This window comes from Engraulis encrasicolus, chromosome 19, assembly GCF_034702125.1.
Source record: "Engraulis encrasicolus isolate BLACKSEA-1 chromosome 19, IST_EnEncr_1.0, whole genome shotgun sequence".
NCBI classification, from domain to species: domain Eukaryota; kingdom Metazoa; phylum Chordata; class Actinopteri; order Clupeiformes; family Engraulidae; genus Engraulis; species Engraulis encrasicolus.
Genome location: NC_085875.1, coordinates 293,739 through 317,500, shown reverse-complemented (window position 1 = coordinate 317,500; position 23,762 = coordinate 293,739). Strand labels below are relative to the sequence as shown.

Sequence of the window (23,762 nt, the reverse complement as noted above, 5' to 3'; positions counted from 1 at the left end):
GATTCCGAATTGTGAAGTGTTTCCGTGTCGTTTTCAAAGCGGAATGAAGCTTTGTTCAGAATTAAATTGAGTTAATTCTGAATTAAATGTCTCATGCAAACAAGGCCGTTGAGGCTGTTGCCTCGTCTCCAAGGGAGCCCTTGCACTGTGCAGTACTTCTGCTGTAATGAGGGTGCAATAACACACCAACCAACTAACCGCTCTCATCTCTTCTCTGTAGAATCATCCCCCACTATGCCAACCAATTGCTCTCTCATCTCTTCTCTGTAGCACCCCCCCATGCCAGCCAATTGCTCTCTCATCTCTTCTCTGTACCACCCACCCCCCCACTATGCCAACTAACCGCTCTCATCTCTTCTCTGTAGAATCATCCCCCACTATGCCAACCAATTGCTCTCTCATCTCTTCTCTGTAGCACCCCCCCATGCCAGCCAACATATCCCCCCCCCCCCACTAGGCCAACTAACCGCTCTCATCTCTTCTCTGTAACACTCTCCCCCCACACACACTATGCCGACTAACCGCTCTCATCTCTGTAACACACCCCCCCCCACACACACTATGCCACCATATTCCCTCTTGGCCACATCCAGCAGCATCCTCCATGCTCATTACCATGGCAACTGCCACATGAGAAGGCAAAAGCCTGCCCCACATTCTCACATCACACCCACACACACACACAAACTCTCTCTCTCTCTCTCTCTCTCTCTCTCTCTCTCTCTCTCTCTCTCTCTCTCTCTCTCTCTCTCTCTCTCTCTCTCTCTCTCTCTCTCTCTCTCTCTCTCCTCTCTCTCTCGTTTAATCTGGAGATTTGAGGATTTGCATCCTGTCTTTCTACAAATGTCAGTTGGCTATCTCTCTGAGAGTGAATGCTGGAGGTTTATGTATTGGGTTAGATGGGGGTTGTACTGACAGATAATCAGCAAGAGCCGGTTATTCATCTATTTGATGTGGCAAACATGTAGGGTTTTTTTTTCTTTTTTGTAAGCAGACCATCTTGTTTATTGACTGTAGGTAGCTTCAGCCAAAACACTTTTTACATTTCATTGAATTCCAAATGTCAAAGCATCCTCTGTTTCCCAGGCAATGATATGAATGTGTACAGTACATGACAAAAAAACAAAACAAAATGGCAGTGGCATTAAAGGACCAGTTCGGTCAATTTCAACATGCAGTTGTAACGATCACACTACCCTGGACTTGTCAGTACCTGAGGTTTTTTTTTTCTTCTTCTTCAGCCTTTTCCGAGATCTTGGTCAATGTATCGGGGCAGCTCTTTGTTTACATTTCAAAAAAACATTTTTATTTATTCCCAAAAACATCCGAAATGTTATACAACATCAGCAGACAACTAGCAAACAGCGGTACCTTATGGGAAAATATTTGGAGTAGGCCTATGTTAATTAAAAAAAAAAATGTAAACAAACGCTGCCCCCATTAGAATAGCTCATATCTCAGAAAGGGCTTAGCCGAAAAATGTGGCATCACCGGGTACTGACAAGTCAAGGGTAGCGTGAGCAATACAACAGCATATTGAAATTGACTGAACTGGTCCTTTAAAGAGGCATAAAAAGAACATTAGTTGTTCCTACCTACCAAGCTGAGATAGGAGAAAGTCTCTGTGTTGGAGTGGAGAGAAGGAGCCATCCTTTACGTTGCGTTACGCTGAGGCAGGAAAGAGTCTCTGATGCGTTGGAGTGATGAGGAGCAGGGCTGTAGTCAAGTCCACCTTTGTAGAGTCCAAGACAAGTCCAATACCAGAATAATCAAGTCCGAGTCCAAAGAGGTTCGAGTCCGAGACCAGACCGAGTCCAAAAGGATTCGAGTCCAAGTCCGTCACATGTCGGTCAGTGTTAAACCATGAAAAGGATGAATATCAATAAAGCTGATGTTTGCCCTGGATGTGAAGACAAACTTGTATGTTGTTGGATTTCAAGCTTTTCTCTTGAATTTATGGTAGCCAATGTTCTAAACAAAATAAAGACAGACCTGGTCGAGTCCAAAAGCTTAATTTGGCAAGACCAGTGTCCGAGTCCAAGACAAGTCCGAGTCCAATTGATAGCGAGTCCAAGACAAGTCCAAGTCCATAAAAAAAAAAGAGTCCGGACTCGAGTACTACAGCCCTGATGAGGAGACATCCTTTACGTTGCGTTAGGCTGAGGCACATGTACAATGCTGCTTCAGCACCTCCCATCTCCTCTCCTCTCCTCTCCCTTCCTCTCCTCTCTTCTCCTCCCCTCTCCTCCCTCTTCTCCTCTCCTCTTGTGCTGCGACTAGAAACTCCTTACGAAGTCACATTCAAAAGTTGCCCCCCTCAGCAGTTCGGAACATTACTTTCACACAGCCACACACTCTGAAGTGTGTGTGTGCGTGTGTGTGTGTGCGTGTGTGTGTGTGTGTGTGTGTGTGTGTGTCTCTGTGTGAGTGTGTGTGTGTGTGTGTGTGTGTCTCTGTGTGAGTGTGTGTGTGTGTGTGTGTGTGTGTGTGTGTGTGTGTGTGTGTGTCTGAGTGTGTGTGTGTGTGTGTCTGTGTGTGTGTGTGTGTGTGTGTGTGTGTGTGTGTGTGTGTGTGTGTGTCTGTGTGTGTCTGTGTGTGTCTGTGTGTGTGTGTGTGTGTGTGTGTGTGTGTGTGTGTGTCTGTGTCTGTGTCTGTGTCTGTGTCTGTGTGTATGTGTGCAGGAGAGTTTCATTTTGAACAAATTCCCCTTTGCTGGCTCAGGAGCAGAAGTTTACTCTTTGTCGTCGAAAGCCATTTTGGGTTGCCATGGCGTCCAGTTCCCAAGTCAACCAGTCTCCTTGTTATGTTCAGCACGTCTCCGAGTTGAGCGGTTGGCTTTATGCCAAACCTAAAAAAAACGAAAGAAAAACCCTAAAAACACCCAGTCTGTGTCCCCGAGGTATCCCTTGATGAGTAAAACCAGTCAAAAACAACAAAAGTACATAACACAACAACTTGTCTTGTTCTTAGGTTTTTTTTGTTTGTTTTTTGTTTCGTTTTGGGTTTTTTTTTTTTACACGGATGGATGAGGATATCCCACTAGTGAAAAATAAAGATGTAAGGTACCGGTAAGTCTCTTTGAGGTTGTGTGATTGATGAAGTAGGCTTGTACAGGTATGAAGGCTTGGCGGAGCGGCTACATTAAAATCCATTCCCAGCGAAACAGAGCAGCAATGGAGAGAAAAGGGAGACCATGTCGTTTTTTTTGTCTTACAGGGTTTTCGATTCACATGTCCGTTTTTCGCCTCAAAAGAAAGAAGTTTACCGCACACTTATTTGACTTTTTTGCTCATTCACTCAGAGCGAAAAAAACGCACCTCGCCTCTTTGCGTCATCGGGTTCGCATCAAAAATGAACGAGCAAAAAAGTCAACTAAGTGTGCGGTAAACTTCTTTACTTTGAAGCGTTGAACACTCCTGCGCAGTTTACCAGCACCTACTGTAGAAGCTGTGCATGGATCTTTGAACCGTTGCATTCACATTTGTATCCGTTGGTTCAGTTTTTGTTTGTTTGTTTGTGGCGTCTTCACTTGTCGCACTTCTCGTCCAGGCTGGCCTTCAGCTGCGCCTCCAGCGCCATCTTGTCGAAGGTGCGCATGTTGGTCTCCTCGCGCACCTTGTCCCGCACGTGGAAGGAGGCGCGCGCCACCGAGCGGGCACTCTCCAGGATGGCCTTCTTCTCCTGGAGGGAGAGAGGAAGAGAAAGATGTAGAGAGGGAGAAATGCAAATTATCGATTAGCCTCTTACTACAGATGGGGTCGCCAGCGGGTGTTTTCACTATTTGCTGAAAATACTCAACTACATTATAACAACATAGCTATGACATTACTGAGCCGTAGCCCCTTAATGCGCGCCGTACCTCCAGTGGCACGCTGTAATAGTCATTGAAGTGTAACTACCATAGCACTACAGTACTATGCCACAACACAGCCCCTTTAGTAATGCACCACGACTTGGTCATTACCATACTGGTAACAGCAAATGTATAAAGCCGCGTCTTAAGGGGTTAATAACAGATGGGGTCGCCAGCGGGTGTTTTCACTATTTGCTGAAAATACTCAACTACATTATAACAACATTGCTATGACATTACTGAGAGCCTTAAGTAACAGACATAGCCATTACAATTTTGGTGACAGTAAGGTTATATTCATTTATTGTTAAGTTTGTTGACCATATTGATCAGGTTACGATTAATTGGTAAGCAGCATTAGAGGTAAAATGCTAAATTTAAATTAATTTCTATTCATATTCTTTAATCCAAAGTTGATTGAAATGTTCCCACACCTCACATTCCTCATCACACACACTTCTCCTGGAGAGAGGGAGGAAGAGGTAGCGTAGAGAGAGATGTGGAGAGAGATGGAGAGATGGAGAGAGACAGATGGAGAGAGAGAGAGAGAGAGAGAGAGAGAGAGAGAGAGAGAGAGAGAGAGAGAGAGAGAGAGAGATGGAAAGATGGAGATAGGGGGGGAGAGAGGGGAGGAAGGGACTTAAGTTGATTAACCGATTAATTGTTGACATAATACATAAAGTTTATATAGCGCTTCATATATAGCGCTTCAACTTTTCATGACACTCAAATAGGGCTTTCAGACCGACCAGAACGGAGTCGGTGCCGGTGCCCACACCAGTTACGTTTGGCACAAAAGTGTTTATCTGCCAACCGCCCGTGTTCATACCTGGCTCTGAACCTTTTCCGCACGTGACTGTGTTACCCGGATGAACCTGCTGACGGACATGTTGTCGTCACTGTTCACTGAGAAAAAACCTAACCAACTTTCTGGTTCGAAAACGCTTAAATCTGTGGTGTGAGTACGATGGCCGGTTCACGATTAGGTGCAGGAATGGGCACCGGCACGGTTCTCAGTCGGCCTGAATGCCCCCACTCCAAGACGCCTACTTTGAAGATCTTAACGTTTATATAGCACTTTATATAGCACTTTTCCTGACACTCAAAGACCCCTACCTTAAAGATCTTAAAGTTTATATAGCGCTTCAAATAGCACTTCCCATGACACTCAAAGACACCTACCTTGAAGATCTCAATGTTTATATAGTGCTTCATATAGCACTTTTCATAAGACTCAAAGACACCCAACTTAAAGATCTTAAAGTTTATATAGCGCTTCATATAGCACTTCCCATGACACTCCAAGACACCTACCTTAAAGATCTTAAAGTTTATATAGTGCTTCATATAGCACTTTTTATGCCACTCAAAGACGCTTACCTTGAAGATCTGCTCGCTCTTCTCCAGCTTGCGCTCGATGGACTGCAGGAGCTCCAGCCTCCTCTGCTTCTCCTCCTCCTCCACGCGCTGCCGGTTCAGACGCTGAAGACGCTCCTTCTCCTGACGAGTCTGCACCGCTCTCTGGGCCTTCTCCTGCATTAGCAGTACAGTATATTACAGTATACACTATACAGCATTACATTACAGTATATTACAGTATACAGCATTACATTACAGTAAATTGCATTATAGTCCAGTTAGACTCGGCCTCTGTTATAAATTAGTAGTGGTGTCAACAATAATCGATTTGGCAATGCAATGCAATGCGGGGCATGGACGATCCAATTCAAGGCGGCAAGTTCCAGAATCGATGCAGCAATTTTTTTAAGTTTCAATTACTTCCGTGGAAATTTCAGGAGCAAATGAATGTTAAATTAAATAAAGCTGCAAGACTGATACAGAAAACAGCCAATAAAATGTTGCTCAGTATCTGACTACTTGTATTGCCTTATCATGACTGATGAAATATTTGCTTTGCTTTAAGGAGAAATGTAATGCATTGTAATGCATTGTAAAATTGAATCTGATAATGCATTGTAGAATCGAATCGAATAGAATCGAATCGCTACTCCTGAATCGGAATCGAATCGAACCGTGAGGGCAGTGCCAATGCACACGCACACCACTATAAATTAGCTCAGTGTTTCCCAAACTGGGGGTCAAGACCCCAACAGGAGTCACAGATGTACTGAATGGGGGTCGTGGACAAAAGGGACATTGCATAAAAATGGGAAATCCACAAGTTAACACCTAACAGATAATAAATATATTGGCTGTCCTGTGGATTTAATGGACAAAAAAAATCGCCTCCTACTGTATCTCGCTCAATGGCTGAGGTGCCCTTGGGCAAGGTACCTAACCCCGTACTGCTCCAGAGACTGTATCCAATACCTTGTATTTGAAAGAACTGTAAGTCGCTTTGGATAAGAGTGTCCGCTTTGGTGTAATGTGATATAACAATTATACACAGTAAATACATTACAGTAAATCACATTACTGTTATTACTTCTTCATTCAATTTCATAACATTGAGTGTGTTTATATGCAGTTCAGTATCCTGAAAATGAGGCTTATCCTGGTAATGATCATATACAGGATAAGGTGTTTATATGAGTAGTGTTATATCCTGATCTACATTCTTGGCCGTTATAGAATTCTCTTCAAATGTGAAGACAGCGCACAGGGCTTTTAGTAATACAGTACATTACGACTTGATCATTAGTATTCTGACAACAGCAAATTTTATAAGTGGGGCTGTGTCTTGCTGGGCTAATCCATATATATATATATATATATATATATATATATATATATATATATATTTGTATGTTTTTTCCCATATTGCCCAGCACTATTCAATGCCTTCATCCTTCATCCTCTCCTTGGCCACATTGCATTACCTCAACCCATTATCACGTCATTACATTGTATTCCATTCCATCATTCCATTACCTGATCCCATCCCATCACATCACCTCACATCACCTCACATTACATTCATCCTCTCCTCCGCCACATTTTATTTCATCACATTACATTATCTCATCACATTACATTACACTACCTCACATCACACACTACATCCCATCCCATCCCATCACATCCCATCCCATCCCATCCCATCACATCCCATCCCATCACATCACATCACATCACATCACATCACATCACATCACACCCCATCCCATCACCTTCATCCTCTCCTCCGCCACATCACATCACATCACATCACACTACACTACACTACACTACACTACACCACACCACATCACATCACATCACATCACATCACATCACATCACATCACATCACATCACATCACATCACATCCCATGCCATCACCTTCATCCTCTCCTCCGTCACATGACATCTCACCACACCACACCACATCACATCACATCACATCACATCACATCACATCACATCACATCACATCACATCACATCACATCACATCACATCACATCCCATCCCATCCCATCACCTTCATCCTCTCCTCCGCCACGGCGGCTGCCTGCTGCGCCCTCTTCTCCGTCTCCCTCACCCTGGCGGCCAGCTGCTGCTTCTGCTGCCTCTCCTTCTGCTCCGCCACCTGCAAACAACCAATCAATCAATCAATCAATCAATCAATCAATCAATCAATCAATCAATCAACCAATGAATGAATGAATCAATCAATCAATCAATCAATCAGTTAATAAAGCAAGCAAGCAACCAATCAACCAATCAATCAATCAATCAATCAATCAATCAATCAATCAATCAATCAATCAATCAATCAATCAATCGGAAGTATTTTAGAGCACATTGCCATACTCAATTGTCCTTTAATGTGTTGTGAAAATGTACAAAATGTACGTATATGAAGAGTATTACAGTACTATTAGATGTACAATATATTTAAAGTTCATTTTACAGCATATTACACAAAGCAGTATCCACTCCAAATCAATCAAAGGCAAGGTGTTGACACTTCAACTGTAACTATAAAAACAGGTTCCAGCATTTGACAGCATAATGGCTACCGTAAATGCCATTTCACACCGGCTAGAGTTTCTCCTTGACTCTGGACGCCACCTAGATCTGTTTTTACAATGCCGTTTCACAAGCGGCATGATGAAAAATTGCCATTTAACCCTGCGGTGCCTACAGCTGATTTTACCCTGCACACTTGCTGGATCTGCTTTCCATTCCATTCCATTTCACCCTGCCAACAGCAGGCTTTACCAGAGACTGTCTGTATATAAGGAGATGGAACACTTATATATCTTATACTTATATACTTATACCTGTACATATCTCACCATGCATGAAAACTGCAATATTCACCAATCGTAATGAGTACTTTTTAATGAATTTTATGATGTTTTTATGATGTTTTATTTGTTACTGTAGGTTTAGGGATAGGTTTAGGTTTAGGCTACAGAGTCAACATGTGACGTGGAAGGTAAACCCAAGACATCAAAAATTGCATTCTGGTCAAAAGCTGTCAGAAATTACTTGGGGTGAGACTGTGTTGATTTGGGCTAACATGGGCAGTCGTGGGTGAGCGGTTAGGGCGTCAGACTTGCATCCCAGAGGTTGCCGGTTCGACTCCCGACTCGCCAGGTTGGTGGCGGGAGTACATAGCCAGTGCTCTCCCCCATCCTCCTCTGAGCATGGTACCATCCCGCCTCACTGCTCCCCATGGGGCGCCACTGAGGGCTGCCCCCTTGCATGGGTGAGGCATAAATGCAATTTCGTTGTGTGCAGTGTGCAGTGTTCACTTGTGTGCTGTGGAGTGCTGTGTCACAATGACAATGGGAGTTGGAGTTTCCCAACAGGCTTACATTTGGTAACATTTGTGAATGGGCAATATAAATTCTTGTCATTCAATCATTCATTCATCCATCCAACCATCCCTCCTTCCATCCATCCATCCCTCCCTTCCATCCATCCACCCATCCATCCATCCAACCATCCATCCATCCATCCATCCATCCATCCTACCCTGTGAGTAACGTATGTGAATGTAGTGTTACCCTGCGTGCGCGCTGTATCTGTTTCTCTTCTCGTTTGGCCTTCTCCTTCAGCTCCCTCTCTCTGCGCTCCACCATCTGTTCGTAGTTCTCCAGCGAGCGGCTCAGCTTCTCCTCCGCCTGCCGCCGCGCCTCCTCACGCTCCTCCTCCTCGCGCCGCGCGATCTAGGGAGCACAAGAAGAAGGATTACCATTGGGGGTCATTGGGATGAGGTGTAGGTGGTGGTGGTGGTGTTTGGCAGGCTTATGATGAGGACAAGGCAGTGTTTGTTAAAAACCTCCGCCTGCCGCCGCGCCTCCTCACGCTCCTCCTCCTCGCGCCGCGCAATCTGCACACCAATATCAGCATCAACATCAACACCAATATCAGCATCAACATCAACATCAAGGTCAAAGGTCAAGAAGCCTCTCCTCCCTTGTCACTTTCCCTCCCTCCCTCTCTACAGTCCTCCCTCCCTCCCTCTCTCCCTACATTCTGTACATCACTCCCTCCATCCACTCTCCATCCCTCCATCTCTACCTCCTGTATGATGGCAGCGTGGCGTCTCCTCTCAGCGCGGTTGAGTCCTCTCCGCTCCTCCTGCACCTCGTGTTCTCTCTCCTGCCTCTTCAGTTCGGCGATGGTCAGTTTCTCCTTCAGGATCAGCTGCTCCTGTTCCAACATGGCCGCCCGCTCCTCCTCCAGCGCGCGCAGGTTCTGCTCCTGCAGAGGCAGAGGCAGAGGCAAGGCAGAGCAAGGCACGTTAACCCATTCTAGCCTAATGAATGCCTAAATCCTTTTTGGGAAAAGGTGCCCTTCAAAAGCCTTCAAAGCACAGAAGAATATGAAATAACTTACATTAAAAAATGAGGACCCTCTAGGACCCTCACCAGGCTAAAATGGGTTAAGAGAATCTGCAGTTTCTTTATGAACTGCAGTTCCTTCATTTGTTTCTCCTGTCGAGTTGCCTCCTGTAGACTTAATGTGTCCTGCTGTGCTATACCAGCTAACATTGACAACACTAATGCAAATGAAAATGTTTCCTAACCTGCAGTGTAAGGCAAGCAAATAGCACACTTATGAGCTCCATTTGAACCCATTTTAAACTTTTCCTTGACTTACATTGAACTTCACGTTTGTAACCTGCAGTGCCTTCTTCTGACTCTCCTCTAATGTGTCCTGTTGAAGTTTCTGTAGCCTGCTCCACTAACATTAACACTGATAATAATAATAATAATAATAATATTGTTTCCTAACCTGCAGTGCCTTCTTGTGTTTCTCCTCTCTTGCGGCCTGTTCGAGTCTCTGTAGCCTACTCCTCTAACACTAACACTGATAATAATAACAACAATAATAATAATGATGATAATAACAATAATAATCATAATAATAGTAGTAATAATAATAATAATAATAATAATATTGTTTCCTAACCTGCAGTGCCTTCTTGTGTTTCTCCTCTCTTGCGGCCTGTTGGAGGCGCTGTAGCCTGCTCCTCTAATAATAATAATAATAATAATAATGATAATGATAATGATAAAAATAATAATAATTTCCTAACCTGTAGTGCTTTCTTGTGTTTCTCTTCTCGTGCGGCCTGTTGGAGGAGCTGTAGCCTGCTCCTCTAACAATAACAATAATAATAATAATAATAATAAGAACAATAATAATAATAATAATAATAATAATAATAATAATAATAGTAATAATAATAACCTGTAGTGCTTTCTTATGTTTCTCTTCTCGTGCGGCCTGTTGGAGGCGCTGTAGCCTGCTCCTCTAACAATAACACTAATAATAATAGTAGAAGTAGTAACAATAATAATAATAATAATAATAATAATAATAATAATAATAATAATAATAATAATAATAATAATAATAATAATATTGTTTCCTAACCTGCAGTGCCTTCTTGTGTTTCTCCTCTCTTGCGGCCTGTTGGAGGCGCTGTAGCCTGCTCCTCTCCTGCTGCTCCGCCTGCTCCCTCCATCGCTCCTCGCTCTCCTCCGCCTGGCGTAGCTTCGCTGCCGCCGTCTGGCGCTCCTGCTGGCTCAACCGACGTTGACGCGTGGACACCTGGAGAGGGAGGAAGTGAGTAAAGGGAGTAAATAAGTATGTTTGTATCAGGCTTGTACGAAATTCCGAATGGAAAGAATTTCAATTCAAAGTAATGCCATAATACGAACACTAGGTGGTGGTGTTCTATGTACTTTCAATGGGTGGTGTAGATTAAATTCAAAGAAATTCAAGGTAATGGCACTACCTAGTGTTCGTATTATGGCATTATTTTGAATTGAAATTCAGTCAATTCGGAATTTCCTGGTTTATATGCAGTTCAGAATCCGGGATGTGATTTGGGTATTAAAGAATGGCAAATTTGTGTTTGAACATATAAACAGCTTTTCCCGAATTTACAGTGTCCCAGATAAGTCCTTATTCGGGACTTTGAGAAAACGGGATATGCTAGCTGAAGTAAATGGTAAATGGACTGCATTTGTATAGCGCCTTTCCAGTCCTTCGAGCACTCAAAGTGCTCCACATTGTACGCCTCATATTCACCCATTCACACACCAGTGGCTGTGGCTGCCACGCAGGGTACCACCCTGCCACCAGGAGCAACTTGGGGTTAAGTATCTTGCTCAAGGACACAATGACGGAGTCTGGCCAAGCGGGGCTCAAACTTGCAACCTTTGGGTTGCCGAACGGCTCCCTACCACCTGAGTCACCACCGCCCCAAAGTACTCCAAAAGAAACCGGGATATTGATGCATGAAAACTCCTTATCCTTGATACCGAGGCTTCCCATAGAACGTTGTTGCTAGTATCCAGGTTACATGCATTTGAAGAAAATTCTTTAATGGCCAAGAATGTAGACAGGGACATAACACTCGATATAAACACCTTATACCGAATTTGATCATAACCGGGATAAGCCTCATATTCGAGATACTAAACTGCATATAAACACACTCTGAGTACAAACCCCCAACTACATCGACTCTCACATCTGCCCTGAAACCCTGTAAGAAGTTTACCGCACACTAGCTTGACTGACTTTTCGCAATCAAACAAGTGTGCGGTAGGTACATTTCTTTCTTGTGAATTTCCCATTACAGTAAAGGTCAGTGGGCGGACCTGTGACTGCCACGCCCCACTGGAGCATACCGCTTCTGCAGCATGGTCTATTTCTCTCTCTCACTCATTTCCTATTCCTACGGTTTAGCTTCCTAATAAAAGTCATATTTTCAGCTTGGAGAAGGCTTCACTCATGCTTTGATTGTGAGGGTGCTGGGCCAAATGCTCAGCTCCATTTGAGGGAGGGAGGAAGGTTTGCTAACGGTCCACATCACAATCTGCTAGTTGGCCTCAGGTACTCGAGTGTACCTGTGACTGCCAGGCCCGTTGGCACTGCAGCATGGTCTATTTCTCTCTCTCACTGTAGCCATTTCCTATTTCTACTGTTCAAAGTCTGTACTGTATCAAAATAACTCACCCCCCACCCCCCACCCCACCCCCCATAAATAAATAAATATACATTAAAAGTGAGTGTACCTGTGACTACCAGGCCCATTGCCACTGCAACATGGTTTATTTCTCTCTCCTAGCCTACTGCAGTCATTTCCTATTTCTACTGTTCAAAATCTGTACTGTATCAAAATAACTCAACCCCCACCCCCCTCACCCCCCATAAATAAATAAATATACATTAAAAGTGAGTGTACCTGTGACTGCCAGGCGCGTTGGCACTGCAGTACGGCGCGCTGCTTGTCTCGCTCCTCGCGTTCCCGCCGCAGCTCGTCCAAGCGTTTCTCGCTATCCCACTGCAGGTGCGCCACGTAGCGGGTCTGGCTCATGATGTCCTCCTCCTGGTACCTGTACAGTAGAGGAGGATAAAGAGTTTAAACCTACAGCAGGGGTTCCCAACCTTTTCCAAATTTGGGGCCCACTCTAAATTGTCACAAATGTTCGGGGCCCACCTCTGACCCCATTACGAACAAAACTCACATAAATCAGCAGCAACACACACCAAAATGTGATTATAATTTTTAGAATACTAGGCCCACTTGGTATACCTTCAGGGCCCACTAGTGGGCCCCGGCCCATAGGTTGAAAATCACTGACCTACAGTATCATATATACTGTATAATATATACAAATGGCAGAACGAGTTTTAAAGTGGTGGTGCATTTTTTTTCTTCATTCTTTATTTCTTAACAATGTTACTGCTGCTGCACTCCACTCATTTGTCTGCAGTAAAGTTGAGAAAGCCTCATTTAGGGAGCCCAAAAGTGGGGATGCAAATAGCCAGGCCATGCCTTCCTAGTGACACAACAGCTTCAGCGTTGCTACCAGTCAGGTCAAGAGACAATGCAAGTACTTTCTGAGTTCCCGCAAATACAGGAACACCTCCCACTTTGTTGGGAAGCAAACAATCATAAGCAAACCAAGGCAGGCCATTTCAGACCAAGTCTCGAAGAGATTTGAAAGTCGATGATAATCAGGCTAGGATGCAAATGCACCACTGCAGTGGTTCTCAACTGTGGCTCTACTGGGGGGCGTTAGGGAGCCCTGGGCGGGCATGAGCGTTTGTTCAAAACAGGCTCAGAACCACCGCTACAAGCGAATGTCCCTCCTTGGTCACTTTCAAGAGCCACGTTGAGGGGTGGCTTAGAGCTAACCAAACATGTCACCTAGTGTTATTCTTGGATTTCTTAATTAGTAGTTTTATTAAACAGAGTTTGTGTATGTGCATGTGCATGTTTATACATAATGTATGTCTTAAACATCTAAAGGCTCTTTTCCACGGATGTTTACGATTGAGCTGTCATGCCCAATCCAAAAGCAAAAAGTGGCGGCTGAATCACGCTGGGTCGAGATGTAGGCCTACCAGAAAACCGTCAGGAAAAGAGCCGTAGCCCCTTAATGCACGCTGTACCTCCTGTGGCACGCTGTAATAGACATTGAAAGTTAACTACTATAGTATTGCACTACTATGCACGGGGCCTTTAGTAATACATTACGACTTGGTCGTTGCCATTCTGGTAACAGCTAATTTATAAAACCGTGTCTTAAGGGATTAACCTACCAATGTTGGACTACAGATGAACATTAATGTGCAGAGGTCTGACGTAGTACAAATAAGACAAATAAAGTAATAAAATACCTGGCGAGCATCAGCGCGGCGATTTTGCGGTCGCGCTCAGGCACCGCCTTCAGGCCACGCCTCCTCACCTCCTTCACGATGCGCTCCACCTTTAACATCACATCACATCACATCACATGACGTCAAATCACATTACATGACATTGCATCACATCAAGTCACATGACATGACATAACGTCACATGACAGTACATGACATCACATCACATCGCACCATACTCAGCTAATCGCCTAGTCAAGGGTGTGAGTCTGCAAATGTTTCAGTCACAGTCGGACCGTCCTCTTGCACTAAAGATGGTCTGAGTCAGACCGTCCTCTTGCACTAAATGTGGTGTAACAGCTATGTACTGTAATATAATGTGCTAGTGTTGTACTTACACCATGAATTTGCTTTTACTTTCGCTTTTGACAGCTCTGCTGTAGGTTTAGGAAGAGACTAGATCTGTACTACTGTGGGTCTAGGACAGGGATGGGCAACTGGAGGCCCAGGGGCCACATGCAGCCCGCCTCGTCACTGAGTGTGGCCTATAGATAAAATATACTTTTGAAAAATGATGACCAGACGTTTTTTACACTAGAGCTGAATCAGTCCGTTGAAATTATACTGTTAGCCGATAGAGAAGGCTATTTCTTGAAAAACAATTTCAGCGGTCAGTGAGCCTCCAACTACACTTTGAATTTGCGAGTTGCAGTCAGGTCCGCGGCCACGTGGCCCTCCGATGGTGGCGATGAAAAAATGTGGCCCTCCTTAACATGAGAGTTGCCCATCCCTGATCTAGGACGACACTAGGCCTTTACTATTGTAGAGCTAGGTTAGTGTTTCTCAACCGGGGCCGTACAGCCCTCCAGGGGGGCGTTGGGGAGCCCTAGGGGGGAGCGTTGAGACGGATACAGCTAAGTGGGGTGGGGCTTAGTTCCCATTGGGAGGCATTAGTCCATCTAATTTTTCAATACAAAAGAGGTCATTGGCAGGCTGATGATGATGTCAAGGGGGCGTTGGGAGGCTTATGATGAGGTCAAGGGGGCGTTGGGAGGCTTATGATGATGTCAAGGGGGCGTTGGGAGGCTTATGATGAGGTCAAGGGGGGCGTTGTTCAAAAAACCTTGAGAACCACTGGTCTAGGTAGACACTAAAGCGGCGTACACACACATTGCTAGCTTCTCGCTTGCTCTTTCATGAATCGTTCGTTGAAAGTTCCCACGGCTTTAACTGCCAATGAACAGGCGAGCAGTACCAAACTCTGCATTCCAATTGGTTACTCGCTTACTCGCCTCGTTCAAAGATAAAAAAAATTCAACTCGGGATCCGCCCACATCGCATCGCTTGTACAGTATTCGCCTACTCGCCTGCGCAGGAACACATTGACATTCTACTGAGTTAATTCGCTGAGCGAGTAACTAGCAGCGACGTGTGTGTACTGCCCTTAAAGGGACACTGTGCAGGAAATGGTCAAAAAAGGTACTGCAACTATGCTGCTCATTGAAATTGGGCTGCCTATTGCCATATTTGGTCTTTACATGAAAGTTTGCTAAGTATTAAACAAATATTTTCTAGTATGGTCCAAGTACAGTCATTTTTGCAGCTAAAAATGGCTATTTTTGGAAATTCAAAATGGCGGACAATGGAGAAGATCCCCCTTTTCATGTATGAAAAGTGCAATTCTTCCAGTCATAATGAAAACTTAGAATTTGATGCTGGTGGTAAGTATTCATGAAAAAGGTAACATTAGTGAATGGGCAGCATGAATTCTGGAAATAAACAACTAAAAATCTCACACAGTGTCCCTTTAAGTCTTTACCTTCTGCGTGGTCTGTAGTGAGTGGCTGTGGTCCCCCAGGCTGAGGCTTCCTAGTGCCTTTACTACTGTAGGTCTAGGTAGACACTAAGTCTTTACCTCTGTAGGTCTAGGCCAGGGGTGTCAAACTCAAATTGACTGAGGGCCAAAATCAAAATCTGGAACGAAGTTGCGGGCCAAACTCAACATTTATTTTTTTAAATAGACTAAAATTCTGCATACATTCACTTCATAATCATAGCTAAAATTCACACACACTCTTTCCCATCATATATGGTAGTTCAAATGTGTCTGCACATCCTTTGACACCAAATATCATGTTCATGTCTTGTTACACTTCACATTAATGGTGTATGTGGGCCAACTGTAATACACATTTGAAATGTTCTCGCGGGCCGAATAAAATGACTCTGCGGGCCAGATTTGACATCCCTGGTCTAGGTAGACACTAAGTCGTTACCTTCTGCGTGGTCTAGGTAGACACTAAGTCGTTACCTTCTGCGTGGTCTAGGTAGACACTAAAGGGCTCTGCATACTTCACGTGCGCACTTTGGCGCGAGAACCATTAATGACGTCATCACTTGCGCCAGACTATTCATACTTCAAAAGGCTTTCGCTCGCATTGTCGGAAGTGCCCTCTGCTGTTCATGAGAGAAACGGCAGTATCTTTCGCAACTCGCAGTGTGAGTTCTACGGATGTATAAAATAGAAAGCCAAACACGGCTGCTGTAGGGCTACTGAACGTCTGACTTGTGACTTACCACATTGAAACATATATTTTTTGTTGTAGCCTACATTGCCAGATCATTCCAAGACCATGTGAGAGCATTGTTCTGGAATATATTTAGAATTTATAAATAGATCGCTGAACACAACGTGCTTCTGAACAAAGTAAACAATTGTTTCACTGAACAACATTTAAGAGAGAAGATAAAATAACTCTCTAGGACATTTTATTATCCTCAAAATGATGCAGGATCCATTCTGTAGTAGCCTACAGTAGTTGTAGCCTCTCTTCGCAACTCCTGCTTTGTCTGCCTACCTGCATGGTCGCTGGTGGCACACGACAAGTTACAAAAAATGTGGGGTGCACGACGTCGCGCCACGGCAGCTCGCGCCACGGCGTGAAACGTCATTTTGGGTCACGTGACGGCGCGCGCCATCGACGCGAGTGAAGTATGAAGGAGGGTAGCGCCAGTCACGACAAGTATGAATCCCCCTTAAAGGGGTAGTCCGGTGTGAAATGGTTTACGTTGTGTCAATATGTGATGCTGAGCGCTGACGTTTGCCTCATACCTCGCATCCAAAGGTCCCCTGCGTTCCGAAATCCGAGTGGTAGGCGGGACCCCGCGAGCTAGGTGAAATGCAGCTTCTGTTGGGAGGTCGTGGCACCTGGGTTAGCCATGGGGCTAAATCTTTACTTTACACCCATTTACGAGGCTCAAAGTTGCAAAAATGTTGATCCCGTAGTGTCGGGTGGTTGTTGACATGTAAATCCAGGCACTGAGAAGTTTGATAGTGCACCGTTGTTTTAACTACAATTACGTTTTTGAAGGCTGCGCCTCGGAGGACTCTGCCGGGCGCCGCCATCTTTTTTTCTAGTCGCGATACGTCAATAGGTCATGTGATACATCACGTGGTTATTGGACTGCAGTCGGAGACCGTCTAAAACTTCAGCTTCAGCGACAAAACACCCATTGTATATAAAAAAAAACAAACCAAACCTATAAGTACTGTAATATTTTGTCGCTGAAGCTGAAGTCAGTTTTAGACGGTCTCCGACCGTGATGTATCACATGACCTATTGACGTATCGCGACTAGAAAAAAAGATGGCGGCGCCCGGCAGAGTCCTCCGAGGCGCAGCCTTCAAAAACGTAATTGTAGTTAAAACAACGGTGCACTATCAAACTTCTCAGTGCCTGGATTTACATGTCAACAACCACCCGACACTACGGGATCAACATTTTTGCAACTTTGAGCCTCGTAAATGGGTGTAAAGTAAAGATTTAGCCCCATGGCTAACCCAGGTGCCACGACCTCCCAACAGAAGCTGCATTTCACCTAGCTCGCGGGGTCCCGCCTACCACTCGGATTTCGGAATGCAGGGGACCTTTGGATGCGAGGTATGAGGCAAACGTCAGCGCTCAGCATCACATATTGACACAACGTAAACCATTTCACACCGGACTACCCCTTTAAGTCTTTACTACTGTAGGTCTAGGTAGACACTAAGTCTTTACCTTCTGTGTGGTCTGTAGCGAGTGACTGAGGTCCCCCAGGCTGAGGCTGCGTCCCATCAGGGAGTTGAAGGTGGCCAGGGTGCGAGCGCGCGGGCTGGAGCCCCTCCCCCAGTGGTCGCGAGGGCTGTCCCAGCTGTAGGAGGACGACGCCCCCGACTCAGAAGAGCCGCACGTGGTGGTGGTGGTGGTGGTGGTGGTGTTGTTGCTAGGGTTGGTGGAGGTGCAAGGGGGGTACGTGTCCCGTCGCCGCTGGAGGTTCTCGAGGGAGTGGCTCCTGGCGGGCGTCTTGGAGCGTGACAGGAAGTGGCCGCCGTTGTGCTGCAGGAAGTGGGGGACGCCGCCACCTAGGGGTGAAGAATAGAATAGAATAGAATAGAATAGAATAGAATAGAATATACTTTATTGTCATGCCAGCATGAAAATTGCCTTTGGTCTCACTGAACAAAAACACAAATAGACAAAAACACATATACAAATCGTTGCATCGTGTAAATAATAATCAATATGTATTGACCAATCCTACGGCTGACGATCGAATCAAATAGAATTGTATTGTATCGTGGGGCATTCTCAAGTATCGAAAACAATCGAATCGCTGGCCCCTACCCAATGCCCTAGCTCCATAACATAATAGAAGTGGAGGAGTAATTGGAAAAAAATCTAATCGAATCGTAGCCTTTTGTGGGGCATTCTTAAGTATTGCAAATAATCGAATCACTGTCTCAAGAAATCGATATCGAATCGTATCGTCATGGAGGCTTTGAGTGTGATTTAAATTACACCCTTACCACCACCACAGGTGCCGTTGGGTGCGGCCGGGCTCTGCACCGCCGATTTGGAGACCACCGCCGCCAGCGAGGCCGTCTTGGGGAAGGAGGTGGGGGGCTTGGGGCTGGACCTCGGGAAGGTGTTGGCGGTCTTCGATGTGCTTCTACCGGAGGTCTTCTTAGCGCTTGTGGACGACGACAACGTCGACAACTGCTGCTGAGCTCTGCCACCTGCTGATGATTGATTGATTGATTGATTGACTTTATTTGACATCTTCAGTTCATATAAATGTAATAAATACATGATTGACTTTCATATAAACCGCACCACATACTTTAAGGTACACTGTGCAGGAAATGGCCAAAAAAGGTACTGCAACTATGCTGCTCATTGAAACTGGGTTGGCTATCGCCAAATGTGATCTTTTCATAAACGTTTACGAAGTAATAATAAACTAATATTTTCTACTATGGCCCAAGTACAGTCATTTTTGCAGCTAAAACCATGGAGAAGATCCCCCTTTTCATGTATGAAAAGTGCAAATTTTCCAGTGATAATAAATACTTATAATTTGATGGTGGTAGTAAGTATTCATGAAAAAGGTAACATTAGTGAATGGGTATCATGAATTCTTGAAATAAACAACTAAAAATCTCACACAGTGTACCTTTAAATAAAACAAACAGAGAGTCAGGATAGCACAATAAAGCTCGGAAGCTTATGTCCATTGTGGTCCGTTGTTAAAAATGAGAAAAAAAGAGTAGCACTGGGACCAAACTAAAACTATAACACACTACATACATAGCATACACCAGGGTTTCCCAAACTGGGGTGCGTGCACCCCTGGGGGTGAGTAGCCTGCCACAAGGGGGTGCGCGAGCTGAATTGAGCAATGGCGGATATGTGTTTCTGTAAAGATTTAAAGAAAATGAAGACGTTTTTAATTGTATGGGGAATTGCATGCTTTAGGAATATTGAGGTCTATTGGAAAATGAGGATTCCCTAAATGACTCTGCATAATGTGCAATGACTTGTGTAGTGAAGTCATATTTGAGTACCCATAAGTACACCAAAACATTTGATTAGGGGGTGCGCGAACCACATTGCAATGTACAAGGGGGTGCGCAAGGAAAAAAGTTTGGGAACCGCTGGCATACATGATGAGGAGGATCCAGACGTCTGAGACACGGCGCTGCTCTTCACGAAGGGCTCGGCGGTGGTTCTGGAGGACTCAATGGTTCTGCTGGAGGATGAGGAGGTCTGCTGTTTGCTTGTCTTGAGTGGCGCTAGTCCTCCCTTTGAGGCGTAAGGTAATAATAATAATAATAATTGTATTTGTATAGCACTGTATCATACAAGGCATGCAACTCAAAGTGCTTAACAAATGGGAAAAAAACATCATTGTTAGATGGATGGATGGATTTAAAAGGAGAGGTAGAGAAGAGAGGCAGAAATAGGAGGAAGGCAGAGGAAGAAAAGATAGATAGAGATTGTAGAGTGAGTCATAAGGTCAACGTAGGTTAGGACCAGGAGTGTGTTGCAATATGCGACCTTGCCTCCTCCACTTGCCTCCTCCACTTGCTTCTCGTCATGATGACATCACTGACAACAGCATTATATTTCAATATCTTGCAAAAGCTCAATTGTAGAGTCTTTTTCTCATTTGCAATTGGGATGGTGAATGAAAAACAGTCCCTCAAAAGTTGTTGTGGCTAGGCTGACAGCTGGGAAACTTTATCGTTTTCTCCACGGAGGAGGGCCCAGGAGGCGGGACGAGGAGACAAGTGCAAGTGGAGGAGGCAAGGTCGCATTTATAAACACACTCAGAGATTGTAGGGTGAGTCATAAGGTCAACGTAGGTTAGGACCAGGATTCTTAACCTTTGAGGCGTAAGGTGTGAAGATCTTTGGGCTGGTTTGCTTTGAGGACTGATCGGAGCAGGTGGTGAAGGACTTGCTGGAGGAGCTGGAACTGGAGGGGAGTGTCTTGTCCTGCAGCTGATGGCCTGAACCTGACAGAGGCGATTTGGACCCGAACGGGCCCGAGCCCGAACCCGAACCAATGGGAGGGAGCACTGATGGCTTTTCATAGGTCGACGTGGTGGTGGTGGAGGTCTGAGGGGTTGTGGAGCTTAGCAGAGTGTTGTTGGTTGCTGTTTTAGCCGGCTGTGGCTGTGACTCGGTACAGTTGACCTTGCCCTAGGGGTGTGCAAAAAAAAAATGATCATGATGACAATTTGATTTCATGAAAAACATAAAATTTTCCTTCACAATATACTGCACCGATTCATGACAAGGTAATCACGATACTTATTTTCCCGGTATACTGCATCGATTCATGACAATGCATTGCAATACTTACTTTCATGACATATACAGCATCAGTTTAGCATCTACTCTCTACTATCATAGGAGTGCACCATAGCCATGCAGTGTAACGGAGGCTAACTAGCAGAGTTGGCGTGGAACGTTAGTAAAACCTCCCTCCCAAAGCCTCATACAGTGTCGATGCCGTTGGACCGGGAGACTAGTCTCTTGGTCCAGCGGTATTGTACTGTGACTCCCATAGACGTGGTGGCGAGTTCGCGCCCCCGAGGGGGACGCAGTGCGCAGTAATACGTCGGGTTACACATGTGTATGTTGGTGTACAGCGGCACCAATTGTGCGTACGGTAGGTGTGTGTATAGAGGTCAAGTGTATTTCAAAATGTGTGCTACAGAGCAGACAAACACACAGGTGACACTCCTTACCGTTCCCTCTGCTTTCTTCTCCTCCTCCTCCCCATTGCTCTTTCTGTTCGGCATAGCCTGCAGCATCCGCTACAGTTTCAGTATGTGTAGGACTATCAATGCTTTATAAACATATTCAATGCAACGTTTCAAAATTACCGTGATAATACTGAAAACCGTGATAATATTGGTTACAATAAGCGTGAGGTGAGATTTTCATACCGTGACACTCCTAACCCTTTGCCCATACCCACCCCTACCGTGCCGCCGTCTGCTTTCTTCTCCTCCTCCGCTTTGCTCTTGCTATTCAGCATGGCCTGCAGCATCCTCTTCTTCTCGTCCCGGATGATCCTCTCGCGCTCCTCGCGACACTGACGCAGCTTGGCGTGACGATCCTTCTCGTACACCTCGAACATGCCCGTGGCGACCCGCATGGAGCGTCCGGGCGCCTCGCGGGCGAAGTCGGCCAGGGGTCGCGGCAGCAGCTGCAAGGGCATGACGCCGCAGCGGGCGCAGGCCTCCAGGGAGCGCGGGCTAGTTAGCACGTAGCGGCTGCCCTCCGCCACGGGGGAGTCGAAGTTGTACAGGTCCAGGTGGAGCTTGACGGCCGCCGCCGGTTCCGAGTTGTTGGGCTGCTGGTTCTCCTTAGAACCCGATGTCTCTGGCTCGGCGGCAGTGGTGGTAGCCGTGGTAACAGCAGCAGAGGTGGTGGTGGGGGTGGTGGTTGCTGCAGGGGTGGCCTCCTTTGTCGTTGTCGTTGCCTGGGTGACCACCGCTGCCGTGGTGCCATTCTCATCCGCAATTCCGGGAACGTTGGCCTCTCCCGCGGCGGCCGGGGTCGCGATGTGCGGGTCACCGGACTTACAGGGGTCCTCAGGTTCCATAGGATCCACCATGACTCACTGAAGGAAAGAGAGTTTAGCAGAGAAGTGATTAGAAGCAACGGGTAGGCCAGGGACGTCAAACTCAGGCCCGGGGGGCAAATTTGGCCCGCGGAACCATTTTATGTGGCCCGCGAGATCATTTCAAATGTGTATTACGGTGGGCCCCCACATCCACCATTAATATATAGAAAATATGAAGGCAAAATTTTGTGCATCACAGGAATTATGAGTGGTCAAGATAGTGTTGGCACATACTAGGACATAGAAGTATACGATAGTATGAGTATAATATGGTGGGAATGTTTTATTTGCCTAGCTTTAAGTCTGCTGTATGCACAATTTTAGTGTATTTCAAAAACTGTATTCGGCCCACGACTTCATCCCAGAGTTTGATTTTGGCCCACTTTGAATTTGAGTTTGACACCCCTGGGGTAGGCAGTCAGGCCCACAGTAGGCTACATCAGTGGTTCTTAACCTGGGGTGCGGGCACCCCCTGGGGGTGCGCCAGAGATTCCAGGGGGTGCGCGGAATTTGGTTTGTGTTGAGGTTGTAGTAACCACAATTCTGCAAGTGAACAATATAATAAGGCCAAATTAAACCAAATGAAAACGTGTTTTGGTCATCTTGTAGCCATTATGGTATTGATTAATGTTTTAAGCAAGAATCATTGTAATTATTCACTTAAATCATTTTTTTTGGGGTACATATTCATGTGTAGAAGTTTGGGTTGGCGGTGCGCGGCTTGTCTTGGACACAGGTAAGGGGGTGCGTTAAGAAAAAAAGGTTAAGAACCACTAGGCTACATGATGCACTGAGCTTTGTGGGTGTTGGTGGTGGTGGTGGTGGTGGGGGGAAATGATACCAGAATACTAAATCTCTGGATATTGGAGATTACAGTGTGCTGTCCAGGGCTTAATAGAGGGGAAAAAATAGGGAGGACTAGAACAGTGTCCATCTTGAGCATCAGGCTATGCATATTTTACGCTTTGTGGTTATGCATCCCTTCTCCCTCTGGGCAATGACATAATCCAGGGCAGGAGAGGAGAGGAGAGGAGAGGCACATGAGATGTAAAGATTCCATAGCCTGCCCTGCTGTTACTGTACAGCAATCGTGATAGGCATCTTTATCATTCCATTTTGGTTCAAGTTCAAATGCGGCTCTCTCAGTGGGCTATCACATAATGTACTCCCTCAACACCACCCACTAGCACCTGTAGTGGTAGCAGCACGTAGCCTACCCAGCCCTAATACCTCATCCAGCCTAGTTGTTTACCTCACCAGCTTACACTTGATTAATTCTATCCCATCAGTGATTTCCCTCTGTAGTAGCGCGCGTTCGCGTCGCCAACGTTTGATGAATCTACACATCCTGGCGAGCGCTCTGCGTATG

The 23,762-nt window shown here is 45.5% G+C and overlaps 1 protein-coding gene across 1 annotated transcript; it reads right to left on the bottom strand.

Annotated features, from left to right (window-relative positions):
• Nucleotides 1-3,522: 3,522 nt before the first annotated feature.
• Nucleotides 3,523-22,384, bottom strand: ccdc177 (coiled-coil domain containing 177). Its single transcript, XM_063224104.1, has 13 exons — nt 21,749-22,384; nt 20,641-20,958; nt 19,918-20,056; nt 18,790-18,990; nt 17,993-18,336; nt 13,957-14,045; nt 12,515-12,665; nt 10,693-10,869; nt 9,331-9,513; nt 8,814-8,975; nt 7,277-7,384; nt 5,234-5,386; nt 3,523-3,681 (listed from the first exon to the last, which is right to left on the bottom strand). Exons 1-13 carry the CDS (start codon nt 22,382-22,384, stop codon nt 3,526-3,528), a joined length of 2,817 nt encoding a protein of 938 aa, XP_063080174.1. The 3' UTR covers nt 3,523-3,525.
• Nucleotides 22,385-23,762: the final 1,378 nt, after the last annotated feature.

Bases quoted from the DNA above. Each gene is read 5' to 3' on its own strand.
- ccdc177 (XM_063224104.1), bottom strand. From the start codon at position 22,384: ATGGTGGATCCTATGGAACCTGAGGACCCCTGTAAGTCCGGTGACCCG. The intron at 20,959-21,748 runs GTAGGGGTGGGT...GCACACCCCTAG, and splicing joins AGAAAGCAGACGGCGGCACG to GGCAAGGTCAACTGTACCGA. The intron at 3,682-5,233 runs GTAAGCGTCTTT...CTCTCCCTCCAG, and splicing joins AGAGCGAGCAGATCTTCAAG to GAGAAGAAGGCCATCCTGGA.